This window comes from Mesoplodon bidens (assembly GCF_964165515.1).
Source record: "Mesoplodon bidens genome assembly, chromosome: 1".
NCBI classification, from domain to species: domain Eukaryota; kingdom Metazoa; phylum Chordata; class Mammalia; order Artiodactyla; family Ziphiidae; genus Mesoplodon; species Mesoplodon bidens.
Window position 1 is genome coordinate 26,734,249 of NC_138176.1, and position 23,298 is coordinate 26,757,546.

Genomic DNA, 23,298 nt, shown 5'->3' on the forward strand with positions numbered 1-23,298 from the left:
GGACTTAGAGCCGTAGCCAGTCGGCACGGAGGGCCAACTCCGTAAGGCCCGTTGAACGTTTGCGGGGGAGGCGGCTTCTTCCGGCGGGGCTGAGGAGCAGCTTCGTCAGTTGAAGGACACTTGCCGCGGGGTCTGTTCGTTTTGGAAGGTGGGTGTGGAGGGGAACCCGGGCTCGAACCTGGCGGCTCCGCTTTGTGGGGCTGGCCTAGAATCCGACCGTTTCCTGGTTCGGGCACACCGCGAGGTCTTCGCTTTGGGTGGGGGGCGTGGGGTGGGGGAGAGTGATGGTGAATGGAAAAGAAATTAGAGAAAATGAGGGCCGGGCGTGAGGGTTCGGACAGTGGCTGGGAAGCTTTGGTGCGAGTTAAAGGCCCCTTTCCCCCAGCTCATAAAGGCCCTTAGAATGCATTTTCCAGTGGAGAAAAAGGCCCGCAGCGAAGGGAGTGTCCCAAGGTCACCCAGTGACGTAATATTGGATGAGAACTCGGGCTTTTGACCCCCTCTGGTCATGTTTACCTCTTTCCCACTGTATGCGCAAAGCAGTTTGTTTGCACTGAGCTGTGCTTAGGAAGCTGTCCAGCTAGGCCTCCTTTAGCTGCGCTGCAGCCTTTGTCAAGCGCGAGTGAGTGTAGCCCGCCTTCTGCGCTTCGCCGAGCCCGCGATAAGCGGGTTAGATTTCAATCTGTTCGATCAGTGGGGAAGGCCTTTCCTAGGAGGTAGCCAGAATAGAGAGCTGTAAACTCCTTTAAGTGCAAGAGGCTGCTGCTTCTGGTACGTGAGCGGCTCTCCCTCGTCTTTGCCTCCTTTACCGCGTCATCTCACCAATCCAGGTGGGTGTCCGGTCCGACACAACAGCAGTACCCAGAAACAGAAAGTAGCGAGGGTAGTTTCTGAAGGGCCCATTTTACAGGTGAAGAGAGGCGTGGAAAGATGAATTATACTTAATAGCAGTTCGCCCCTTAATTAGAAACAAGCGAAGACCCCATCGCTTAGACTCTGCCATAGGCTACAGTTTAGCAGTTAGTACAGTTTAGTCTAGGTATTTTTCATTAATGTCTTTCTAAACTGAAGTATGACTCAGAAGGAAAGCAAGTTTCAGTTCAGTTATTCCACAAAGTACCCTCTAACACGAGGATTCCTGATGTTTGCCCAAAAGTAACCTGCAATTTGCTGAGGAAGCAGACCCAAGTGCTTGCAGGCTTTGCTCCAGTTGTTTATCTCAGTTTCCCCTCCATCGCAGCGTTTTTTAAGAGTCTTTCTTTACAACCTAGACTAAATTGCAGTTCCTGTACTGTGCCTTTCCCTGCAGTCAGAATTAGTCCTCTGTGTAATATTGCAAACATCAGCCTTCCTTCTATATTGTGTGGAGAGAAGTTCAAAGCACCTTAATATTGTTTCAATTGTACACCATTTCACCTTCTGAAAATGTTTGTTAAACACAAGGTAGTCGGAATTATCAGTTAATAATTGGACAAAGTTAAGCCCTTATTTTCTGTAGGGTTTCTCCGAGAAACCTACTTGACACTATGAGAATCCAAAAATCTGTCCTGAAGATGAATGGGAAAGCATGTGTTTAATAAGTTTACTAAAATAAAACAATTAATATGAAAGCTATATCATAAAGATTTCTTTTAATGGAGATTTTCCTACTGGGCCTGAACTGGCCAAGGCCCCTAAGGTGGCCCAGGGAAGTTTGGAATCCTTCATTGCTACAAGAACTTTCTTGAAACAGTTTTCAAAATTAAGGTCATTTGTCCAAAGTTTCATTGCCAATTCTATGCATGTGAATGCCTCTGAAGGCCTTTGAATGGTAAACTGGAGAGTGCCAGTTTCCATAGCAACGACTTCCTCGCAGGTCTCTCCCGCTTCCATTTCATCAAGAGCCAACTGAGTCACTGCCACTGCCTACCAATCTCGACCGGACCTCGACCGGCTCGTTTATATTGCCAATCGACTCGGCGTGGCGTCGGTCGTGGTAGATAGGCGGTCATACAGACGAATTTTCGAGTGTTGTTCTGGTGACCTTTGAATGTGCCTTTACTATTTTTTATTATAAAAGAAATACACGCCTTTGTGAAATACATAGGTTCTATAACTGTAACCCCGTTTTAAAGTTTGCTATATATTCTTCCAGGTTTTTTTCCCAATATAATTACTAATAAGCATCTCGTTTTGTTTCTGTTACTGCAGTGTTTTTCAAACTTTTAACATACATCAGAATCACCTAGAGGGCATATTAAAACAGATTGTTGGGACTCAGGGTTTCTGATTCAATAGGCCTGAGAATTTTCATTTCTAACAAGTTTCCATGAATAGTGACAGTGTGGGGACCAGACTTTGAGAACCATTGATGTGCTCTATAATGTCCAGAAATAGGATTTTTAAAATATTTAACATGACATTGGGACGTGTTTCCATGTCAGTACATAAAGATCTGCGTGCATGAGGACATCATTCCATGTCTATATATAAAGATCTCCATGCATTCTGTTTCCTTCAGTGGAAACCATCACTTATCAGTCTCCTGTAGACGGACTTCTAGTTCTTCTTTATTTTCATAAACTATTTCATTTACCATTTTTGAACCATACTATATGTTTCTACTTTGTAATATTTCTATAAGGATAAATTCCTGGCGAACAAACGAACCAGCTAGGTAAAAGGATATGCTAAGTTTTTAATTTGATAGCTATTGCAGAAGAATTGCGTATTAGGAAGGTTGTACCAGTTACACTCCCTCCAGGCAACAGAGAGAATCCTTATTTTCCCACATTCCCACTACTACTGCTAATTATCATAAATTTATCTTTGTAGCCTGATGGCTAAATATTGGTCTCATTTTACATTTCTTTGATCATTAGGTGATGTATGTTTCACCTTTTTGCATTTGGCCACCTTTATATTTTCCCTTCCCTAAGATGATTAAAATATTTGCCCATGTTTTCTTCAGGATATTTTGGCTTCACTTTTACATTTAAATCTTTTGATCTGTTTTGGTGTAAGGAGTAAGGATTTCAGCTCCCCGCCCCCACCAATAGTTAGTATGTATCAACTCCATTTAGTAAATGACCCCTTCTCCTCCTTCCCATGGAGGTCCTAAATTTATAAGAAAAACTGTAAAAAGAGGGGTTGCAAGGTGAGCTGTTTAGTTGGTGGCTACCCCTCTGAGGAACTTTGAAAAGTATCACAAGCTCCAGCTTTCAGCTAGTCTTAAAACTGATTAATTCCAGGTACAGTGTACTGTGGTATAGATAGAGCCAGGAATGAAAACATCAACCAATATTGAGTCAGAGGATGGACTTAAAGACTCTTCCTGTGCCGAGTGATTTGATATATATTCTGGAGTGTTGTGTGATAACAACCAAGATAAAGTCCTCCTTCCAAACGTTTCTCTTATCAGCAAGGTTTTTTCCACCGTTTTTCTGCTGCTTTGTTGGGTGGGGCATACATAAAATTTACAACATTTATATGTAATGAATTTTTTTGAAATTTTTAATTAAAAAATTTTTTTCTTTTAAATTGCATCCAAACCAATTTGTTGCTTTCTTTCTTTTTTTAAAAGATTGAAATCATGGCAGGTCCAGAAACTGATGCTCAGTTCCAATTCACTGGTATCAAAAAATATTTCAACTCTTACACTCTCACAGGGAGAATGAATGTAAGTATTAATGATACCTTTAAGCAGTTGTTTTAGAATAAAATAGACGTGACAACAACTCTTGTTTACTTTTTCCTCTCGTTTTCAGTGTGTACTGGCCACATATGGAGGTGTTGCTTTGATCGTTTTATACTTTAAGTTAAGGTCTAAAAAAACTCCAGCTGTGAAAGCAACATAAACGGTAAGAAATTAACATTTAAGACTTTATATAACTTTGCCATTTTGATCTTAGGGTTCCCCCCCCCCACTATACAAGTATACTGTTCAAATTTTATTACATTCAAGAAAAAAAAAAGAAAGAAAAATATTGTCCATGTCCCCATTACCCTGACAATGTTCGTTAACATTTCGGTTTAGCTCTTTTTTAATATATTTGTTTGGTTTCCAGTGGCTATGATCCATATCTGTAATTTTGTCTTATAACATGCATGTTCTCTATAATTTGAATGCATGAGTGCTCATGGGTATATGATTTATTTCACAGAGGAAATGTCTCCTACTAGAATTTTTTCTTAATATAAATAACATTACAATGAATGCCTTTGAGCATGAAATGTTTGTATCTGTGACTGTTTTCTTAAGGTGAAGCGCCTTCCCAGAGGGTTGTGGGGTGCCTAGCTTTCTTCCCCAGGCAGTGTTGACTAACATCAGTTTCTGATTTTTGTTAATTTGAGGAGTAAAAATAATCTCTTTTTGATAAAGTTGTATATTTTTTCCATTTGTTTACCACTTGTATTTTTCTTAACATTCTGTGTTCTTCTCATTTAACATTTGGGACTTTCTCTTTGTGAAGACCTTCTCTCTCTTGTATAAGCTCTCTTAATAGTTATTAACCAGCCTTTTAAATCAGTTGCAAATATATCTTGGTTTTTGCTAGTTTCAATTTTTATGTAAGCCATTCTGTCTCTTCCTTAAATCCCCCTAGACTTCATTTTCTTCTTATAGTGCCACCCAACCCCCATTTGCCCTTGCTTGAGTAAATATTTGTTGTGTTGGCGGTAGATGAGGTGCAGAAAACACAAAACCCCAAACCCAGATCTTTATCTAATGTAGCCCTCCATGACAGAAAATTTTTTCCTTTCCTCTTAAAAACTTTTCCAGTCACAAAACTATTGACCTTAAGGGACTGACTGCATATCCCGGAATGCAGTGGCCCATGGCTTGTTCCTGACAGGCAGTTTTTTGCCCAATTTTTCATGTTAGGTTCCTCCTAACTTTGTTTTTACAATGGAGATAATACACCCTCCCTGTTTTCTACTGTTTAAAATACTACTTTATGAAAAAAGATGTTATTCTATGTACTAGGCTTTTCTAATGGTATACATTTAGCATCATACTGAATTATTGGCAGCTCTTTTGTTAAAGGGGGAGTGTTAAATTGTATTAAGCTGAGAGACACCTAAATTTTGGGGGGTTACTGACTCCTTTGAGAATCTAATGAATTTGCATTCAATTTCAGGGGGGTTCACGGATAGTCTTGTACTAGTAATTACTGAATGTCTTAAAAGTAGAGTTGAACACATTGGTGTCTAAACAATTTTTGTTTTGTTTATAGGATTCTCAACTGTACCTCATCTGTTAAGTTCCCATGCCTGAAGAAGCTAATGTCAACTCATCATGTGATACCCAATTTGTACAATAAATTATGAACCTGGAAAAGCTGGTTGTCTTTATTTACAAGATATCAAAAATATAAAAACTGTACAAAATGCAACAAAGGCAAAAAACTGGCAGTGACTTGGTCTAAATCTTTTAGTTTCCCAAAGCAAGGCTCAGTACTGGAGGTAAGCAATTGAAATGTCTGACTTCAAGTGTACTAGGTTGTATGTAGCCATTTTAGCTGAAGTAGAACATGGAAGTTAATTTCTTCACCTGGTTTACAGAGTGTTTGCGTGCACTCAATCCAACCGGTATAAATTCAGATGTCGATGGATGGTTGTACTTCATCTATTTCTCAAAAAGGAATTGTAGTTCACCTTACCCAGTTAACGTACATTCCACTAATTATGAGCCAAGCAAAAATGCTAGTGGATCATTTAACGTAGTACTTGAGTGCCATACAGTAACTACATTTTTACAGCAGGAACATACATGCTCATAGAATTCTTCAGCTAAAATTCAGGATGGTATTATATTACTCAATTTGAACCTTGAAGCAGGATGAATTACTGAAATCTACTGATTTTTTTCTAAACATAATAAATTAAAATAGCATTCGAACAGGTGATGCATAGTTTCCACAAAATCCAAAGCACCTTAAATGTCCCCTCCATGAACATAATACCTCTTATTCAACTAACGGAAATTAGTTAAATGTGGTTGCTATAGAAATGTGGAACTATCCTGTTCAGATTTTCCAAGCAGCATACTTCCAGATCCATATAGACAAAACATTCTTTGTAGCTTAAATATTAATCACTGAGGTATTTGCTTTTAGTCTCCCTTTTTCAAACAGTAGCTTCCAAAGGTCTTTACCGATGGTTTATTGCGGACTATAAGCTCCTGCAGCTAGAACCAAGTTTCTTCTAGTAAAATGGAGGTGTACAACTGGTGTTGATTTGGTCATATATGTTCCCAACAATAACTCCTGTGAATTCTCAGGTAAATTTATATGCCCAGTGGCTGTAGTAAAGTCATCAGTCTCTAAATCTTCAAATGCTTTGATAGCATCCCATAACCGTACTGTATTATCCATTGAACCTAAGGGGAGATCAAAGGAAATCATTTAGTAGCATCTGCCCTATTTAGATTCTGAGATTCTGTCAAGTATGCTTTATGCATTTGCTTTTTATTCCTGGTGAAAAAAATCTAAACTTGATTAATAACTCTTCCCTCTAAAGAAGCACTTCAAGCAGTAGTTTTAACCTGAAAAGTCAACATACATATAGGATAACAATCTGGAATCATGGCTAAGGAGAAGCAAAACTTAAAAAACAGCAGGACTTAATTTTGCAATGGTCAACATTCAGTGCTTCCTTTAAATATACCATTGACCCTTTACCACAAAGCCATTTCTAGTCATTTACCTGATGCCAAAATTTCACCATCTCTACTAAATCTAAGTGAACAGACTGTATCACTGTGGCCTTTTAATTCTCCAACCATCAAACCATGTCCAATATCCCAAAGGAGTACTCTGCCATCTGTTGCTCCTGTAGCCAGGAATCTCCCATTGGGAGAAAATGTCAAGGAATGAATTGGTCCCTAGAAAAGAAGTCCATGGAAAGAATCAAAAATAGGGTTAAAAATACCTAAGAAAATAAGACAAAAGTTAGAATTATAAAGTCTAGTGGTGCGAACAGTATCTTTAAAATGTGTCACTGGTTAATTTTTTTTTAACATCTTTATTGGGGCATATAATTGCTTTACAATGTTGTGTTAGTTTCTGCTGTATAACAAAGTGAATCAGCTATACATATACATATATCCCCATATCCCCTCCCTCTTGCGCCTCCCTCCCACCACTCTAAGTGGTCACAAAGCACCGAGCTGATCTCCCTGTGCTATGCAGCTGCTTCCCACTAGCTATTTTACATTTGGTAGTGTATATATGTCAATGCTACTCTCTCACTCCGTCCCAGCTTACCCTTCCCCCTCCCCGTGTTCTCAAGTCCATTCCCTACGTCTGCGTCTTTATTCCTGTCCTGCCCCTAGGTTCATCAGAACCATTTTTTTTTAGATTCCATATATATGTGTTAGCATATGGTATTTGTTTTTCTCTTTCAGACTTACTTCACTCTGTATGACAGACTCTAGGTCCATCCATCTGGTTAATTTTTAAACTATTTTTATCTCAAAAGAACCTTGTGTGCTGGAATAATGAAGGTATAAAATACCTTGTGTCCAGTGAAGATCCTTACACAGTTCCCATTCAGGACATCCCAGAGCCGCACAGTTCTGTCTGCAGAGCCCGTAGCAACATAATTAGAATTGGGATGGAATCTGGTACAATTCACATCAGCAAGATGGCCAGCAAATATCCTTAAAGGCTGATAGTGATCTGTAGCCCAGAGCCTTTAAAAAAATTATTGAAAACAAAAGAAGGTAATTAGATAACTGTGAAATGCCAAAATTCTATCCAAAATAAATATAGAAACCACCATGTGAACTGTTAGCTCCAAATGGGTCCCACTCACTAGTTACCTGAGGGAAAGAAGATGGAATGACTGAGACTAAACATTCTTTTTTTTTTGGCTGCAGTGCGGCTTGTGGGATCTTAGTTCCCTGACCAGGGATTGAACTCGTGCCCTCGGCAGTGAAAGCGCAGAGTCCTAACCACTGGACCGCCAGGGAATTCCCTAAACATTCTTAAGAAAAACTAACTGATACGGTACAAAAATTTTTTAATTCTATAATCCTTTAGTTCTCTGTATGTACACCCCCCACTCCAACTCCTAGTCTAACTTATAGAAGAGTATTTTTCCCTAGTTTTGGCCACCACATAATTAGTTTCTAACCCAAGACACCTCATCCTCAACTTCTAAGGAGATGACAGGGAAATAAACATGCTCACAGTGGTTGTAAAAGACAAGGTTTAGCATCCAGTTGGGGAAGGGGAGGGCATGGACTCTTGGTATAGACATAATTGCAGACAGTAATATTCCTGTCCCAAATTCGTTTTCAAATAAGGACCTATAAATGCTGACGTTCTCAAAATGTTGATCCTGAATAATAGAAGCAAAAATGAGTTTGGCTGGAGTTTCTAATTCCCAACAAGAAACCATTCTGTTCCTTGAATAGGCCCAGTCCTAAGCTCATAATGTTCTTACCGAGCTACTCGGTCGTGGCCCCCTGACACAAAATAATATCCATATGGAGAAAACTGTGTGTCCCACACTGGATAGTTGTGTCCTTTATATCCCACCAAGCAGGTAAATGTTTGAAGACTCCACAATCTAACAGTTCCATCTTCTGAAGAGGAAAGCAGGTAGTTCCTGAGAGAAAAGAAGGTAGTACATTCGATTCCTAGAATAACTTAGTTACCTGTCCAGTTTCTATGTACATTTGTATATATTAAACATAGCTAACTGACATGCTACATCTCACTTTTAATTTATACATGAAATTCACAGTAGATAACAAGAGTTGAAAGTACTAACTAATGTTAGCCGTGACACTCTACATCTACCGAGCACCTACTGAATGAGGCTAGATTATTTTAAAAACATTATCTATTAAGAGGAAAATCACAGTTCTTTGAAAAAAAAATACCAAAGATGTAATGACAAAAAGTATGATCAAATAAGGTCACCTGAGAAAGGCTTCTAAGAAATGTGATATGTCACTTAAAACTTAATTTTTTACTTCAAAATGGAGATGCTATTTTCATATCCTGTAAAAGTTGTGTAAGAATTTAGAAGTAAACATCTTTTAGACCCCAAAAAAAAAAAAAAAAAAAAGCCAAAACAAAAAACACTATAACGAGAGAATAATACTCTACCTTCTTCAGAAATGAACAGAAAAGCTGAATTACTCAGAAAGTACTACGGTTTTCAATGAAATCAGAAGTTTCCCTCAAGTAAAAATGTACCATCTGGCTAAATCCTATAAAATAACAAAAATCCTCATTCTCAAAGTTTCATAAGGATGAAAATCTTGATGGATTGAAAGCTATTATCTATCAAATAAGATACAGATGGTATTATTATAACAAAATACCCTCCCTGCATTTCTACAGAATGTTAGAGATCATGAAAAATAGGCAAACATATTTGTGGGTTTCAAATTCCCTTTTCAGTATTCTCTTAGTTCTTTTGATTATACAAAGATAAATCTTCAATTGATAGGTAATATGCCTTTAATATCAGTAATCTGTTGTGAATTTGGAGATGACAGAAGACAGCAGTAGCCACAAAACCCAAAGAAAGAACCCAAAGAAGCAATTCAACCCCTACTGGAGTTACACAAAACTAAAGCTGATTTTTATAACCAGCAAACCCAAAGCTATGTATCCTGATTCTGTAAATTTGGGTATTATACACCAGTACCCCAATATAAATCAGCAGAGGGCAAGATGCTAAAAGATAATGCACTACTATGTATAAAATAGATAACTAATGAGAACCTACTGTATAGCACAGGGAACTCTACTCAGTGCTCTGTGGTGACCTAAATAGGAAGGAAATCCAAAAAAGGGGATACATGTATACATATAGCTGATTCACTTTGCTGTACAGCAGAAACTAACACAACAATGTAAAGCAACTATACTCCAATAAAAATGAATTTAAAAAAAATTTTAAAGGATAATAAAATAATTCTCTACAAAAAAAATAGTAATAATAAAAACGGGGCTTCCCTGGTGGCGCAGTGGTTGAGAGTCCGCCTACCGATGCACGGGACACGGGTATGTGCCCCGGTCCGGGAAGATCCCACATGCCGCGGAGCGGCTGGGCCCATGAGCCATGGCCGCTGAGCCTGTGCATCCGGAGCCTGTGCTCCACAGCGGGAGAGGCCGCAACAGTGAGAGGCCCGCGTACCGCAAAAAAAAAAAGAATGAATGATAGGCAACCACAAGATTTTTCTAAAGGAATTTTCCCCAACATTCTCATAATGTTCCCAGTAGTTAACTTTCATATAATCTCAATGTAATACAGCAGTATTTAATTCTTTTGTTTGTATTTTACCTATCTGGACTGAAGCTGGCTCCATAGACGGGCCCACTGTGACCATACAAAATCTTCAACTCACTTGCTGTTTTCTCATCCATGATTCTTTCTAAGACATCATCAGATTCTTTATCTATGAGGCTAAGATCTAAAATGGTCCAGAAATGTTAATTTTTTAAAGTACATTCATTAAAACATTTTAAGGCAATTACATCACAGTTCAGGAGAAGAACTAACATTTGAACTGTTCCTCCTACATACCAACCACTGTGCTAATGCCTCTAAATTAGGTGCTATCATCCCAGTGTATAAGAGAAGAAAGTGAGGTTCAGAACAGTTAATAATATGCCAGAGTGCACACAGCTACTTAGTGTTGGAACTAGGGCTGAAACTCAAATTTATCCATTATATCACCATGTTTCACAAAAGGAAACTACAGAAATATTAAAATAAATTATTGAAAATGTATTATCTTGTTTAACAATACAGTTAGCAAGAAACTTTCTTTAAAATGTAACCCTGGTCTTAGTTCATTTTAGCCATTTTTATGGCTAAAACAGAAAGTACTCTCCCACTATTTAAAGTTTTTTTTTTTTAATTCACAAGCAAACAATCATAAAATGTTAAGATTTTTAACCTTAGGGAGTTTTCTAGCCTAATGTCCTCATTCTACAGATGAGAAAACTGAGGACCAGTGAAATTAAACCAGACTAGCACCCCAGTCTCCTGATTGCCACTCCAATGCACTTTTCACTGTTGGCAATGTTATTAGCCATTTTGACTTAAAGTAAAATCAAGTGAAATTCTGCTAAGGTCACAATGTCTTCTGTATACTTCTTGGAATCAAGATTGGTGTAAACTAACAATGAGCTTATATCCTGACAGGTCATCTCAGTTACCTGCTGCTTGTTTGACACTACGAAGCTTTTTGGGTGTCACAGACCACACTCTGACAGTTGAATCTGCAAAACCTCCAGCAATCAAACTAGAATCATCAGTGACATCCACTGCAGTGAGGCCCTGCCAATTAAAAAATATATATATATATATATACACACACACACACACACACACACACACTAAACGATACTGTTTTAGGGAAAAAATTATAATCACATATTAGAGAATATATAATGATAGCTATTTTTCTCATATAAAAGATCATTTGAGATTTCATTCTCCTTTGAAATCAACTGTTCAAAAGCACTTACTTTGAGAACACGTCATTTACCCCTTTTTGCCCTCTGAATTTGGAGTGCATCATATAAAGCAAATGTTAATCATTTTTGTACTTTACTAAATATATCCTCAGCAGCCTATTATAAAGCCTTATGTCTATAGAGGCTTACAGACATAAAGATGTGAAGAATTCTTAATAAAAAATATTAAGTTTACGTAAGTACTTAAGTTCAAGGGAGATGAACCACATAGCTTCCTCCTTTTTCAAAGGCTAGCAGAATTCTGATCAGTGAAATGAAGGACACATACAAGCAAGATTCTGGTACCTATAAGTCGCTAAAGGTCTTTTAAACATTGCCTTCTATCTATTCTGAGCAATGTCCAATTCTGCTTTCCTAACTGCTGTCTTTAAGCCATATTTGTATCAAGAGTTTAAAGAAGAAATCTTCATTTTAGTTAAGACATCTAAGTTACTTTTAATGGTAATCACTATTTTTCATGACTCCTAATTTTCTCCCAGAAATTGCCAAATCATTTTACCAACCTGGTAAGCATTGAGGAATGTATAGAAACAAATTGAGGGTAAACAATCTGGCCCAAGGCGTACTCGTTTGGTGGTTTCTTTCATATTCATGATCTTATCCAATTTATCTGAATCTTTCAACTCAGGAAGAGGGATTCTGTGAAAGAAAAACAGACTGGAAATTACTCTGAATATTAAATAACTTGAACCATCTATAACATTGTCTTAAACTTCCACACATGTTCCTGAGGTTTTTTTCCTCACCTGTTTTGAGGTGGAGCATTGGGATCTTGTTTTTTGCTTTTGGATCCGATACTATCTTTTTTAGGCTTCTTCTTTTTAGGTTTTCCTTCTTCATTTTCTCCTTCTTCATCCTCATCATCCAAAGGCACCTCAATTTCTGGCTCTTTTAATAAACCAAAAAATACCTACAAGTCAAAGGAGCCAATTTTTTAAATTACTTTTTTGTTCATTAATACATCCTTTTCATATCTTGATAGGAGGAATCACAATTACAATAGGGTCATGTATATCCTGAAGCAGATTCTGTACTTGTCTACCCAGTAGCCAATCTCCCCTTCTTCCTTACTAACAGAACCCTGATTTTGTTGGAGCAGCAGTATGCTCAGTTAAAATAATTTCTGTTCCCGGGCTCCCGTGAAGCCATACAATGGCCATATAATATCATTCTGGCCAATAGATGTACACACAGATATACTGGGTAGTGTTTTAGAAAAAAATACTGTTTTCCTGATAAAAAGGGAGAGATTCAGCAGGTATGTCTTTCATCCTCCCCCTTCTGCCTTCCTGGAATACAGATGCAAAGCTGGCACTGCAATAGCCACCTGTGAGCACAATGAAGAAAGCCACGTTCTGAAGATGGCAGAGCAGAAAGTAGAAGGACCCAGGGTCCTTGATGGCACTGTGGAACCCTCACACCAGCCTAGGAGGGCCTTCTGCTTTAATTCATTTTATGTGAGAAAAACCCTTACTTGCTTCTGCCAATGTAGTCAGGGTTCTGTTAAATGCATCCATTCCCAAATTCTCACTAATATATACATCATCCTTAGAACATGAAACTTAGTATACAGTGTAAAATTATTCCCAAACTAGCTATAAGAAAAATGTGTAAATTATGTAGATGGAAATGCTACAATTTTTCATAATCTGCATTATATAGTTCTTAGGTTTATTCCCATACCTTTGATTTGTTTGCCTCTCGTTTAGCCTCTCCTGCCAAACTTCCCACCATCGCATCTATCTGTTGCTTACTACGCGGCATCCCATCAAAGATGTCAATGTAGAGGTGCTCCTGAACTATGTTCCATATCTGATTGTTCTGTTTCTCCTGAAGATGCCTCTTCAAGAGTTGGTACGAGTCTCGGGAAATACGCAGAACAAATTTACTTGTTCGAAAATCCAACATGGTCTCATTCCCTTTCATGTGTTCCTTTTTGGTAAGACTAGATAATACTCGAAGGTCATCCTGGTAATAACATTCCTGATCTCCATGGAACCTGTTTCAGTGATTTTAAAAAGTCATTTTTCAATGTAATCGTTAAGGGATCTGCCTCTCCCCCATATATTTATAAACATCCCAGAATATTTTCAACGTAGTAGTCTGAATAATCGTGGACTAAGCTGTAGGATAAGAAGTAACGCATTTCAAAATGATTACAATTCAGTTCTGAATTCATCCTAAAAATGACCAATTTAATTCTCTAATGAAATAAATGCATCATAAACATTTTAAGAGGATTTGAAATAAATACCATAAATGAATGAAAGATAAGCTATCCACCATTGGCAGACAGTCTCATTTGAATGCCACCATTGGTAGACATTTGAAAATGTTAGAAACTTTGCTCTACTAAATTTTATGTTCTCTCAAAACTCACTTTTTAAAACTTTTTATTATGGGAAATTTCACACACATACAAAAGTAGAAACTATTATAAGGAATTCAGTGTACCTATCACCCAGCCTCTCAACAATAATCAACACATGACATTCTCACAAAACCCTTCATTTTTAGTGATTTCGCATATTCTTAATACCAGATATAAAGAATAAACATCCGTACTTTAATAACATGACTAAAGAACAAACGTGTTGATATCAAACAGTGAGCACTCCATTTACTCACCATTACCAAAGGCAATTAAATAAAGCTTTCAGCCTTGATGACAATTACTAAATTTAAATGTATTTTTGTTTCTACAAATCTTAATTATCCTAATAAAATAAAATGTAAGGATCATATATTGACACTCACAAAGAGCAGCAAACAATGCAAAAACATTTAGAAAACAAATGATTAAACATATTAGGACTCTAGCTCTGACACACAGCCAGTAGATTCCTAAACTGTTACCTGTGCTACCCTACTATGACTCATCAAGACATGAATTAAGAGTTTCTGTCTAAGATTTGAATGAAATTAGAAATCTCAGCCTCCTGGTGTTGTATTAGTCGCCACCAATAAGCTCATCTGAGCATGGGGTCCTGGCAAGGGCTGAGACTGTTCATGACAAGGACACAGAAAGTCAGTCCCCTACGATATTCCAGCTTCCTATGTGAGGAGATGGCTACACCATGAGACTGGAAGAAGAGGTTTTTTGATGACAGTACTGTAAGAAAAATGAGCTTACAAATTCTGTCACCATCAGCCTTAATCTTTTCTTTCAGAAACAGTGAGCTACAGAACATTTGCCTTATATACCTCCTATTAGGCACTGTAGAATAATGAATGAATATAATGACACAGAAGCCAGGAGTCCTGAGTTCTCTTGTTCCTCTATTACCACTACCTGTGTTACCTGACAAGTTCTAGCTTCTGGGTCTATTGCTTGTACCAAAGAGCTCTCATTTAAACTGTTCAGCACTGCCTCCTTCTTAAACACTCCTTTTCTTTGGCTTCTATAACTCAACACTCTCCTGGTTTTCTTCCTGCTTCTCTGGCCTCTCCTTTTTCTTCTACTTGGTCATCTCTTCTACTCCAAATGTTGGAGTTCCTTGAGGCCCAGGCCTAGCCCTCCCATTGACTTAGTTCATACTCCTTCCTAGACAGTCTCATCCCTATCCATCAATATTGCACACACTCCAATTTATGGCTCCAGTCCCTACCTCTCCTCTAAGCTCAGAGCTTTATATATCCTCCATCTATCAACTTGACATCTCTTAAATAAGTCAAAGGCATAAACAAATCTGAACTCAAGATTATTCTACAACCTGACAGAACCGGTCCTCTTCTAGGGTTTTCTACCTCAGTGAAGAGCACCCCTATAAAGCTAGGGGAGCCAGAAACCTAGGGATTATCAATTATACTTTCATCTCCCTTACACCTCCATATCCAATCACTCACCAAGTGCCTCACGAATATGTCTACTTCCCTTCACCAACGCTCTCACACCCTAGTCCAGTGTTTCTCAACAGGGTTGCAACTAGTATTTGGGGCAAAAAATTCATTGCTAAGTGGGACTACCTGCACGTATTGGAACTTTTGGAATCCCTAAGACACCTGATCCTCCAGCCTAGTCATTACGACAACCAAAAACACCTCCAGTTTCAAACAGCCCAGAGGAAGGAGGCATAATATTACCTTCCGTTGAGAACCAGTACAATAACCCCCAAAATGGTCAACCTATAATCACTCTGTCCCCCACCATCTGTTTTCCCCACTGCATAAAGGTCCTTTCAAAATGTAAATCTAATAATAACATGGTCCTTCAATGACTTCTCTGGCAAAGATGTCTCACTGTCCCCAAATATCCATTTTTTTCTTTCTTCCTCCACAATAAAACACCTGAATACTAGCTGTCACATAGACACCTAGGTAAAGACCATATTTCCTACCTCCCTTGGCCATTGACTAATGACATAAAAAAGGGAGAAATATATGTCACTTCCAGGAAGGATGTGTGCCCTCCCTGCTGACTGTAACGCTGATATGATTTCTTAGAGCCAGAGAATCACCTTGTACCACAGGTGGAAAATGCATGCCAAGGATGTCAGAGCTACAAAATAAATCAACAGAGCCTGGGTCCTTGATAATCAAGGACTCCATACCAGTCCTAGACTGCCTACATTCATGAGAGAGAGAAATAAACTTTTATCGTATCCAAGCCTCTACTGTTTGGGGTCCAGTCACTCTCAGTCTAATCTAATCCTAACACAGCTTCATATTGCTCTTAGGATAAAAGTAAACATAAACTTTTATTTACGCCAACATTGTTTTGACTTTTCAGTGCATCTCAGCCAAATCTAATCCCATCCAATACAACCTCCTACTGCTCTGAGGATAAACAAAGACCCTCAATAAGGCCCAAGAACCGCCTGCTCCAGCCCCTAATCAACCGGCCAGCTTCCTGTTGTACCACACCCCACCCTCACACTCTGCTCCAGCCACACTTGCCTTTCATCTCTGTACCTACCATGATCCTTCCTGCCACAGAGCTGTCACACATGCTTCTCCCTCTTCTCTTCCCCTGGTTAACTCCTGTTCAATCTTCAGATCCTACCTCAAGCATCACTTCCTCTGGGAGCCTTCCCTGACTTCTGCAACTAGATCAAATCCCTCATTTTAGGTTCTCATAGCACCAGGTACCTCTCCTTCATAAAGTACTTTTTGAGTTGCAATCTTACATTTGTGTAGTTACAGATGCGTGTATTCATTATATATATATATAGCAATATATACATAAATTCACATACTTCTCAAAGAATGATTTTGCTTCATTCTCATGTTGATTGTAGACTAGTTCCAAATACATGTGTACAAATAGGGGATAAAAGAGTTGGGATAACTCTGCCCGATGGCAGTCCAAGGAACATTCAATGAAGTGTTTCAGTCCACTATAGTATTCTTCATACATTGTGGGGTCTCCTTGTTGGTTGTAGGCTGATAGTACGGCACTGACATCCGGCTGGTCTTCCACAGCTACACTTCCAACTGTTTAAAAAACGAAAAATAACTTTCAGGAAAGTGACCTGACATGCACCAAGAGACTAAGGCTGTTTTTGCTAAGGTCCAGAGGTGAACTGTTTCTCAGATGTTTGTCCTTCTCCTCTCAAATGCTCTTCCCCAACTCAATCACATAACCTTTTAATGGGATTCACTTTGTTTCAGTCACCCATCCAAAATTCCTTCGGTTTGTCCATATCTTAAAATAAAAATTTCAAATCAATAACAGAAAGAGGGGCTTCCCTGGTGGCGCAGTGGTTGAGAATCTGCCTGCTGATGCAGGGAACACGGGTTCGAGCCCTGGTCTGGGAGGATCCCACATGCCACGGAGCAACTAGGCCCGTGAGCCACAACTACTGAGCCTGTGTGTCTGGAGCCTGTGCTCCGCAACAAGAGAGGCCGTGATAGTGAGAGGCCCGCGCACCATGATGAAGAGTGGTCCCCGCTTGCCACAACTAGAGAAAGCCCTCGCACAGAAACAAAGACCCAACACGGCAAAAATAAATAAATCAATTAATAAACTCCTACCCCCAACGTAAAAAAAAAAAAAAAAAAAAAAAAAAAAAAATAACAGAAAGATTCAATATTTTTCCTAGAGGTACCTTATTTTAAAGACAAATTTTATAAAACATGGTATGTGCAGATCAAACAACTATCTTAATCTTCTCTCAAGGCTCAGTGCAAATGGCACCCACCACCACCAAGCTATGCCCTGGAGTAACATTTCCAGCTCTCTGAACTACCTAAATATTTTGTAACTGTCCAGCAACACATCCTATCCTGTTACCTTCATATATGTACATCTATCACTCCCTATAAAATATAAGCATGTTAATGGTGGGAAGGACTTGCCTTATTTATATTTCCAAAAGACAAATCTATTTTATATGCTTAAAACAATTTCCATAACCATCATTTCAAGGCAAAAAGCATGAGTATTTATTTGTAATACTTCAATACCAAACAATGATACATCTGTCAATTGAATCAGAGTTTGTTGGAAATTTTTAAGTTGCAATTATAGTACTGTTATGCTCTTTACTGCACAAATTTTAGAGAAGTTCTTTAGAAGTTTACTCTGATGGCCTCTTTTCCTCCCTACTGGTTTCTGAGTTACAATCTAAAAAACAGGTCAAGTTTCTGAAGAGATGAGAGATTACAACAAAATAACCAACAACATAATTCATCTATCTCATAGTTCATTCACAAAATTCAGCATTCAAAAAAGATTCCTCTCAATCACATTTGCATACATTTCTACTTATGGGGTACAATGCTACATATTCATACTTCACTTCTGGCAATGCTGCAAAGATTAGGTCTCATAAATACAAAAGGGGAGGGGGGAAGCCTCAGGTGTCAGGGATGGATACCTAGGCATAAACTTATCAGTGCCAGACATTTTACATATATTATATATAAATCTCACAATAACCCATTTAATAGAGGGGAAAAAAAAAACTCTCAAGCTTAGGAAGAATAACAATCAGCATCACACAAGTAAAAGCAACAGAGACAGAAACTGAACTCAGGTCTGCCCAACGGCTGTTCCTAAGTGAATGATTCTCAAACTTTGCCCTACACCAGTACCCCTTGGAAGCATTTATTTTAAAACGCAGATTCCCGGACTCCACCTGCACAGGGTCTGATTCACTAAGTCTGAACTGACGCCCAAGAATCTGCATTCCTTTAAAAGATTTAAAACCAATGTTAGTTAGCCTATATTTTGAGAGAGACTGGCTACACTATAGTCATCATTCCCTGGCTGTGTGGTCCAAAGCAAGTCCCTTGGCCTTTCTCAGTCTGTTTTCTCATCTCTAAAATAGAAGTACTGTCTACCTCACAGTGGAACTGAGAAAATTAAGATACATAACAAAGTATTTATAGTAAAAGTACGCTAGTACAAAACTGTACAAATATTGCTAGTGTTAATGTATCCCTGACCAAGGCTCAAGAGCCCAAATGAGAGGAAATGGACCAAAAGCTTGAAAGTCCCCGCCTCTCCGCGCCCACCGTCCCCATACATCCCTCAGCTCAACAGCTCTCCACAGCCTCTCGCTGGAACTGACAGCTCGGAAGAGGGTTTGACTGCGCAGCCGGCGCACCAGGGAAAGGGGCGGGCATGTGGCCCTAGAGGCGGGCCCAGGAAATTCAAAACAAGCCCGCAGAGGTGCAGGCCTGCCAGCCTCTGCCTTCCCGGGTCGCTCCCTTTCGTGCCGGCCCTGCCTCCCCGGGACCCCGCGGCTCACCTTTCCCCGGAGCCGCAGGACCTGTCGCTAAGCCCGAGACGGCGGCGGACCCCGAAGCACCGCTGACCGGAGGGTCGGGGGCCGCAGGGCCGGGGGCCGAGGCGGTGACCCGACTAAGAAGCGCGCTAGCCGTCTCAGCGCCGGCGCCGTCCGCCTCTCCCGGGGCTCCGGAGCCCGCCACTGCCTCCTCCAGCAGCCGGGCCTCACGGCGCAGCGCCTCTTCGGCCTCGCGGAGGTTGCTCTGCCGTAGAAACTGCAGCACGGCCAGCAGAGTCTGTCGATCGTGGGGAGCGCCGGCCTCCGGAGCAGCGGCGGGCACCGGGGCCGCCCCCGCCGGGGCAACGGCGGAGACAGCCACCGAGGGTTTGGGGGTCCCACCATCCCCGCCGGTCGACGACGACGCCGCAACGTTCCCACCGCCGCCGTTGGGGCCGTTGTTGGTTGTGCCGCCGCCACCCTCGCCAGCGCCGTCCCCCGCCTGCGGAGGTAGCAGCGTCGGCGGTCCCTCAGGCTCTAACTTGACCGCCACCTCCGTCTGCTCCTCCGCCAGCGCCGCCATCTTGCGGCTGAGCCACCTTGCGCCGTCAAGCGTGATTGCGTTTTCGCCACATGGAGGGCGGGGAGGAGCATTTTACGACAGCTCTGGAGGGCCATTTACGGCAGTAGGAGGGGCGAGAAAGGAGGAGAAAAAGGAATAGGAGCAAGAGCAACTTTCAAAAGTGAGTGACAAAAAGACAGGAAGTGGGAGTTAGGGACCGCCTCGTGCTTTTGCCCGATAATAATTACGTTTATTACAGACCAGATATATTCAGGCACTGCGATAGACATTTTACATTATGTGACCTTTAATTCAACAGTTTTTTAAGGTACTATTATCTTCACGTTACAGATGACTCAGCCAAGACCTAAAGACAAAATGCCAGATCAATATTCGAATCCAGGTCTTTAATTTAAAAGCATATACTATTTACCAGAGGGAGGCTTCTGAGATACTGGTAAAGTTTTATGTTTTGATCTGGGGGCGGTTACTTGTTTTTTTTCAATTTATGCTTTGTAAAAATTATTGAGCTGCACGCTTACGTTTTGTGAACTTTATAGCATGTATGTTATATTTCAATAAAAAGTTTTTAAGGACCTGAATTTTGTGATTGTGAAATGTATATGTTCTGTATTCGTGCTATGTTACCCATTATTACAAATAGACTGCATTTTAATTGTATATTTTAAAATAGTATGTGCCATTTTGCAATATGCTTCATAGGTTTAAAAACCTGCTGCATATTTTATCTCGTTTGAATCTCACAACGCTGTGAGATAGGTGCAGACAAGAAAAGTGAGCCTAAGACACGGGGGAAATCTAGCAGTTATTCAGGTTGTTGGTTTTGAGGTCTTACTGGCTTCCTTTGACCCTGCTTACTAGCTGAATGACCTGGAGCAAGTTACTTAACTTACACTACCCCAGTTGCCCAACTTCTAAAATAGGGACAATAATAGTACCTACCTCATAGAGTTGTGTGAGGATTAAATGACATAATGTATATATGATACCTAACACGTAATAACTATTGGTTATTTTTACTTAACCAACCTAAAGAGGTGTCCTGCAAATGTTTGATAAGAAAGTCCAATCATGATGTTCATGGTTATCTCAAGACTGAAATATAAAACTAATCTAATTTGACATAATGTAAGATTGTGAAACATGGGGAGGGGCAGGGAGTGGAGAGTGGCGGGGAGATGAGCAAGAATTGGTTAGCATTTAATCATCAGTGGCCAAGAGAAAAACTGAAATCGGATGATAACACTAAAGAGATGGGGAAATTAATCATTTTCCTCACGATCATTCAACTAATTTTTCTGACTCAGTATTCACTAATTGATATGTAATTAATTGGTAATTAATTGAGAACCAAGATGAGAAATGCTGTGAATAACAAGCCCAGGTGTATTTATAATTCCCTGGAAAGATGTTTTACCCATTATGAATAGTAAATTAACATCTTGATGCATACATCAGTCTCGTGAATCAGGTCCTAGGAACTGGATCCATCTGTACAGCTGAAGCCCAAATACTGGGACTACAAAAGTACAGCCACCCCGTTTCCTTCCGTGGAATCTAACTTTTTACCTGGCTTTGTGTCTTAAGTGCCAAAGAGTCTGGGTTGGGACTTCAGCCAAGGTTTCTTACACCAAGCTGAGTGGTTTTTCTGTTACACTGCAGTAGAGGTAAGTTTATTGAATGATTGCAAAGCCCACTTTTAATTCTTGTTTCTCTTTTCCCCTTCCTTCCTGATCCCTACTTCCCTTCTCCTACTCTCTCCTTAGAATGCTTTAAGAAGTCTAGTGTCAATCTCTATCTTGTTCCTTCATAGGAAAGCTGCTCTTTCTCTCTGGATGTTGCTCTTTCTCTTTGATGTTCTTTCATTTCACTCTAATGTGTCTAAGATTAGATTTTTCCTCTCTCTCCTGATTGGCCCTTTATGTACCCATTCAATCTGAGAATTTTTTTTTTTAGCTCTGGGAATTTAGCAAACATTGTATCTACAAATATTTCCTCCCCTCTATTTTTCCCCTTCCTATACTCTTCATGATGTAGATATTGATACTTCTATCCTCCAGGTTTGTTAACTTTCATATTTTCATGTTTACCCCTTCCTAATACCTTCTAGAAGACTTCCTGTACCTGATTTTTCAATGCGATAATTCATTCTTGGCCTAGATCCATATTGCTACATAACCCATTTATTGAGTTATTTACTTCAACCATTATATTTTTCACAGTGTTTTGAATTGGTTCTTCATGATTTATTGTTCCTGCTTCATGAAATACAGTTGGGTGACTTTGTTGCCCCCACCATCGGAACATTCAGCAATGTTTGGACACTTTTGGTTGTCACAACTTGGGGTAGTGCTACTGGCATCTAGTGGGTAGAAGCCAGAGCTGCTGCTAAACATCCCATAATGTACAGGACAGCCCACCCCACCACAACAAAGAATTATCTAGCCCAAAATGTCAAGGGTGCCAAGGTTGAGAAACCCTGATGTAACCAATATGAACTGTTTTCACTTTGAGAATATTTATTTAAATTATCTTTCCGTATGATGCATTTAATCTGTTTCATCTATTCTAGGTTGTCCAGTTTCTTGCTTTCCTAGGAGGTGTACCTCCTTCTACATCTCATTACTTTTCTACATGAATTTGTATTTCCCAGAAGGTATCAGCTACCTTGACTGATATGTATACCCATAGGGAGAGGCTGAAGCCCAGCATTGGGAAAAGGTGAAGGATGCACCAAAAACAAGAAAACCTGTGCTGTCATTGGCCCCATCACTCCCTGTTTGTCAACATACATGCACACATGTGCACAGACACATATCCTCAGGGTTTTCACAGTTTTTACAGATCTATCAGTTTCTGTGCCATCTCTAGGGTTGGATGTGATGGGGGATCCAGCCACTGGTGTGAGTTTACAATCTTGTTCAGTTCCTAAGTTTAAATTCACACTGCTAAGAGTGGACTTAGAGTTTGCCGCCTAAGGTAGGTAGTTGCAAAACCTGACCTGCACTACCTACTGCAGGAGCTACCAGTGTGGCTCTTGACCACTGCCACTGAATGTGGCTAGTCTGAGCTGAGATGTTCTGTAAGTGTGAAATACGTCCTGGATTTCAAAGACTTAGTATAAAAAGAATGTAAAATGGCTCAATAATTTTTATATTGATAACATGTTAAAAGGATATTATTTTTGATATGAGTTAAATATTTTATTAAAATTAATGTCCTATTTTTTTTTACTTTTTTCATGTGGCTTATGGAACTTTTTCTTTACATATGTGGCTCACCTTATATTTCTGTTGGACAGCACTGATCTAGACCAGTAGCTTTCAAGCATTTTTGGCCATGATTCACAGTAAGAAATATATTTAACATCAGAACCCAGGACTCACATATGTATGTGGATATTTATTATAAGTGAGGCAGAAGTTGTAACAATAATATGTATAATTATTACATGAAATGCACTCTGATATTTGATATTCTTTAAATAAAATGTTCAGTATGACTCATTAAATTTATTTTAGTTTAATTAATTTTAGATTGATCTGCAGTTTGAAAACCC

The 23,298-nt window shown here is 39.5% G+C and overlaps 2 protein-coding genes across 2 annotated transcripts; one reads left to right on the forward strand and one right to left on the reverse strand.

Annotated features, from left to right (window-relative positions):
• The first annotated feature begins 3 nt into the window (after window positions 1-3).
• Window positions 4-5,317, forward strand: ATP5MK (ATP synthase membrane subunit k). The gene is made up of 4 exons (XM_081247369.1): window positions 4-148; window positions 3,563-3,658; window positions 3,747-3,839; window positions 5,214-5,317. Exons 2-3 carry the CDS (start codon window positions 3,572-3,574, stop codon window positions 3,834-3,836), a joined length of 177 nt encoding a protein of 58 aa, XP_081103495.1. The 5' UTR covers window positions 4-148; window positions 3,563-3,571; the 3' UTR covers window positions 3,837-3,839; window positions 5,214-5,317.
• On the reverse strand, window positions 5,314-19,819 carry TAF5 (TATA-box binding protein associated factor 5). Its single transcript, XM_081247360.1, has 11 exons — window positions 19,181-19,819; window positions 16,682-16,919; window positions 13,170-13,485; window positions 12,233-12,396; window positions 11,990-12,125; window positions 11,166-11,286; window positions 10,285-10,414; window positions 8,428-8,592; window positions 7,495-7,672; window positions 6,685-6,862; window positions 5,314-6,358 (listed from the first exon to the last, which is right to left on the reverse strand). The coding sequence occupies exons 1-11, from the start codon at window positions 19,737-19,739 to the stop codon at window positions 6,141-6,143; spliced, it is 2,403 nt and encodes an 800-aa protein (XP_081103486.1). The 5' UTR covers window positions 19,740-19,819; the 3' UTR covers window positions 5,314-6,140.
• Between the last annotated feature and the right edge of the window lie 3,479 nt (window positions 19,820-23,298).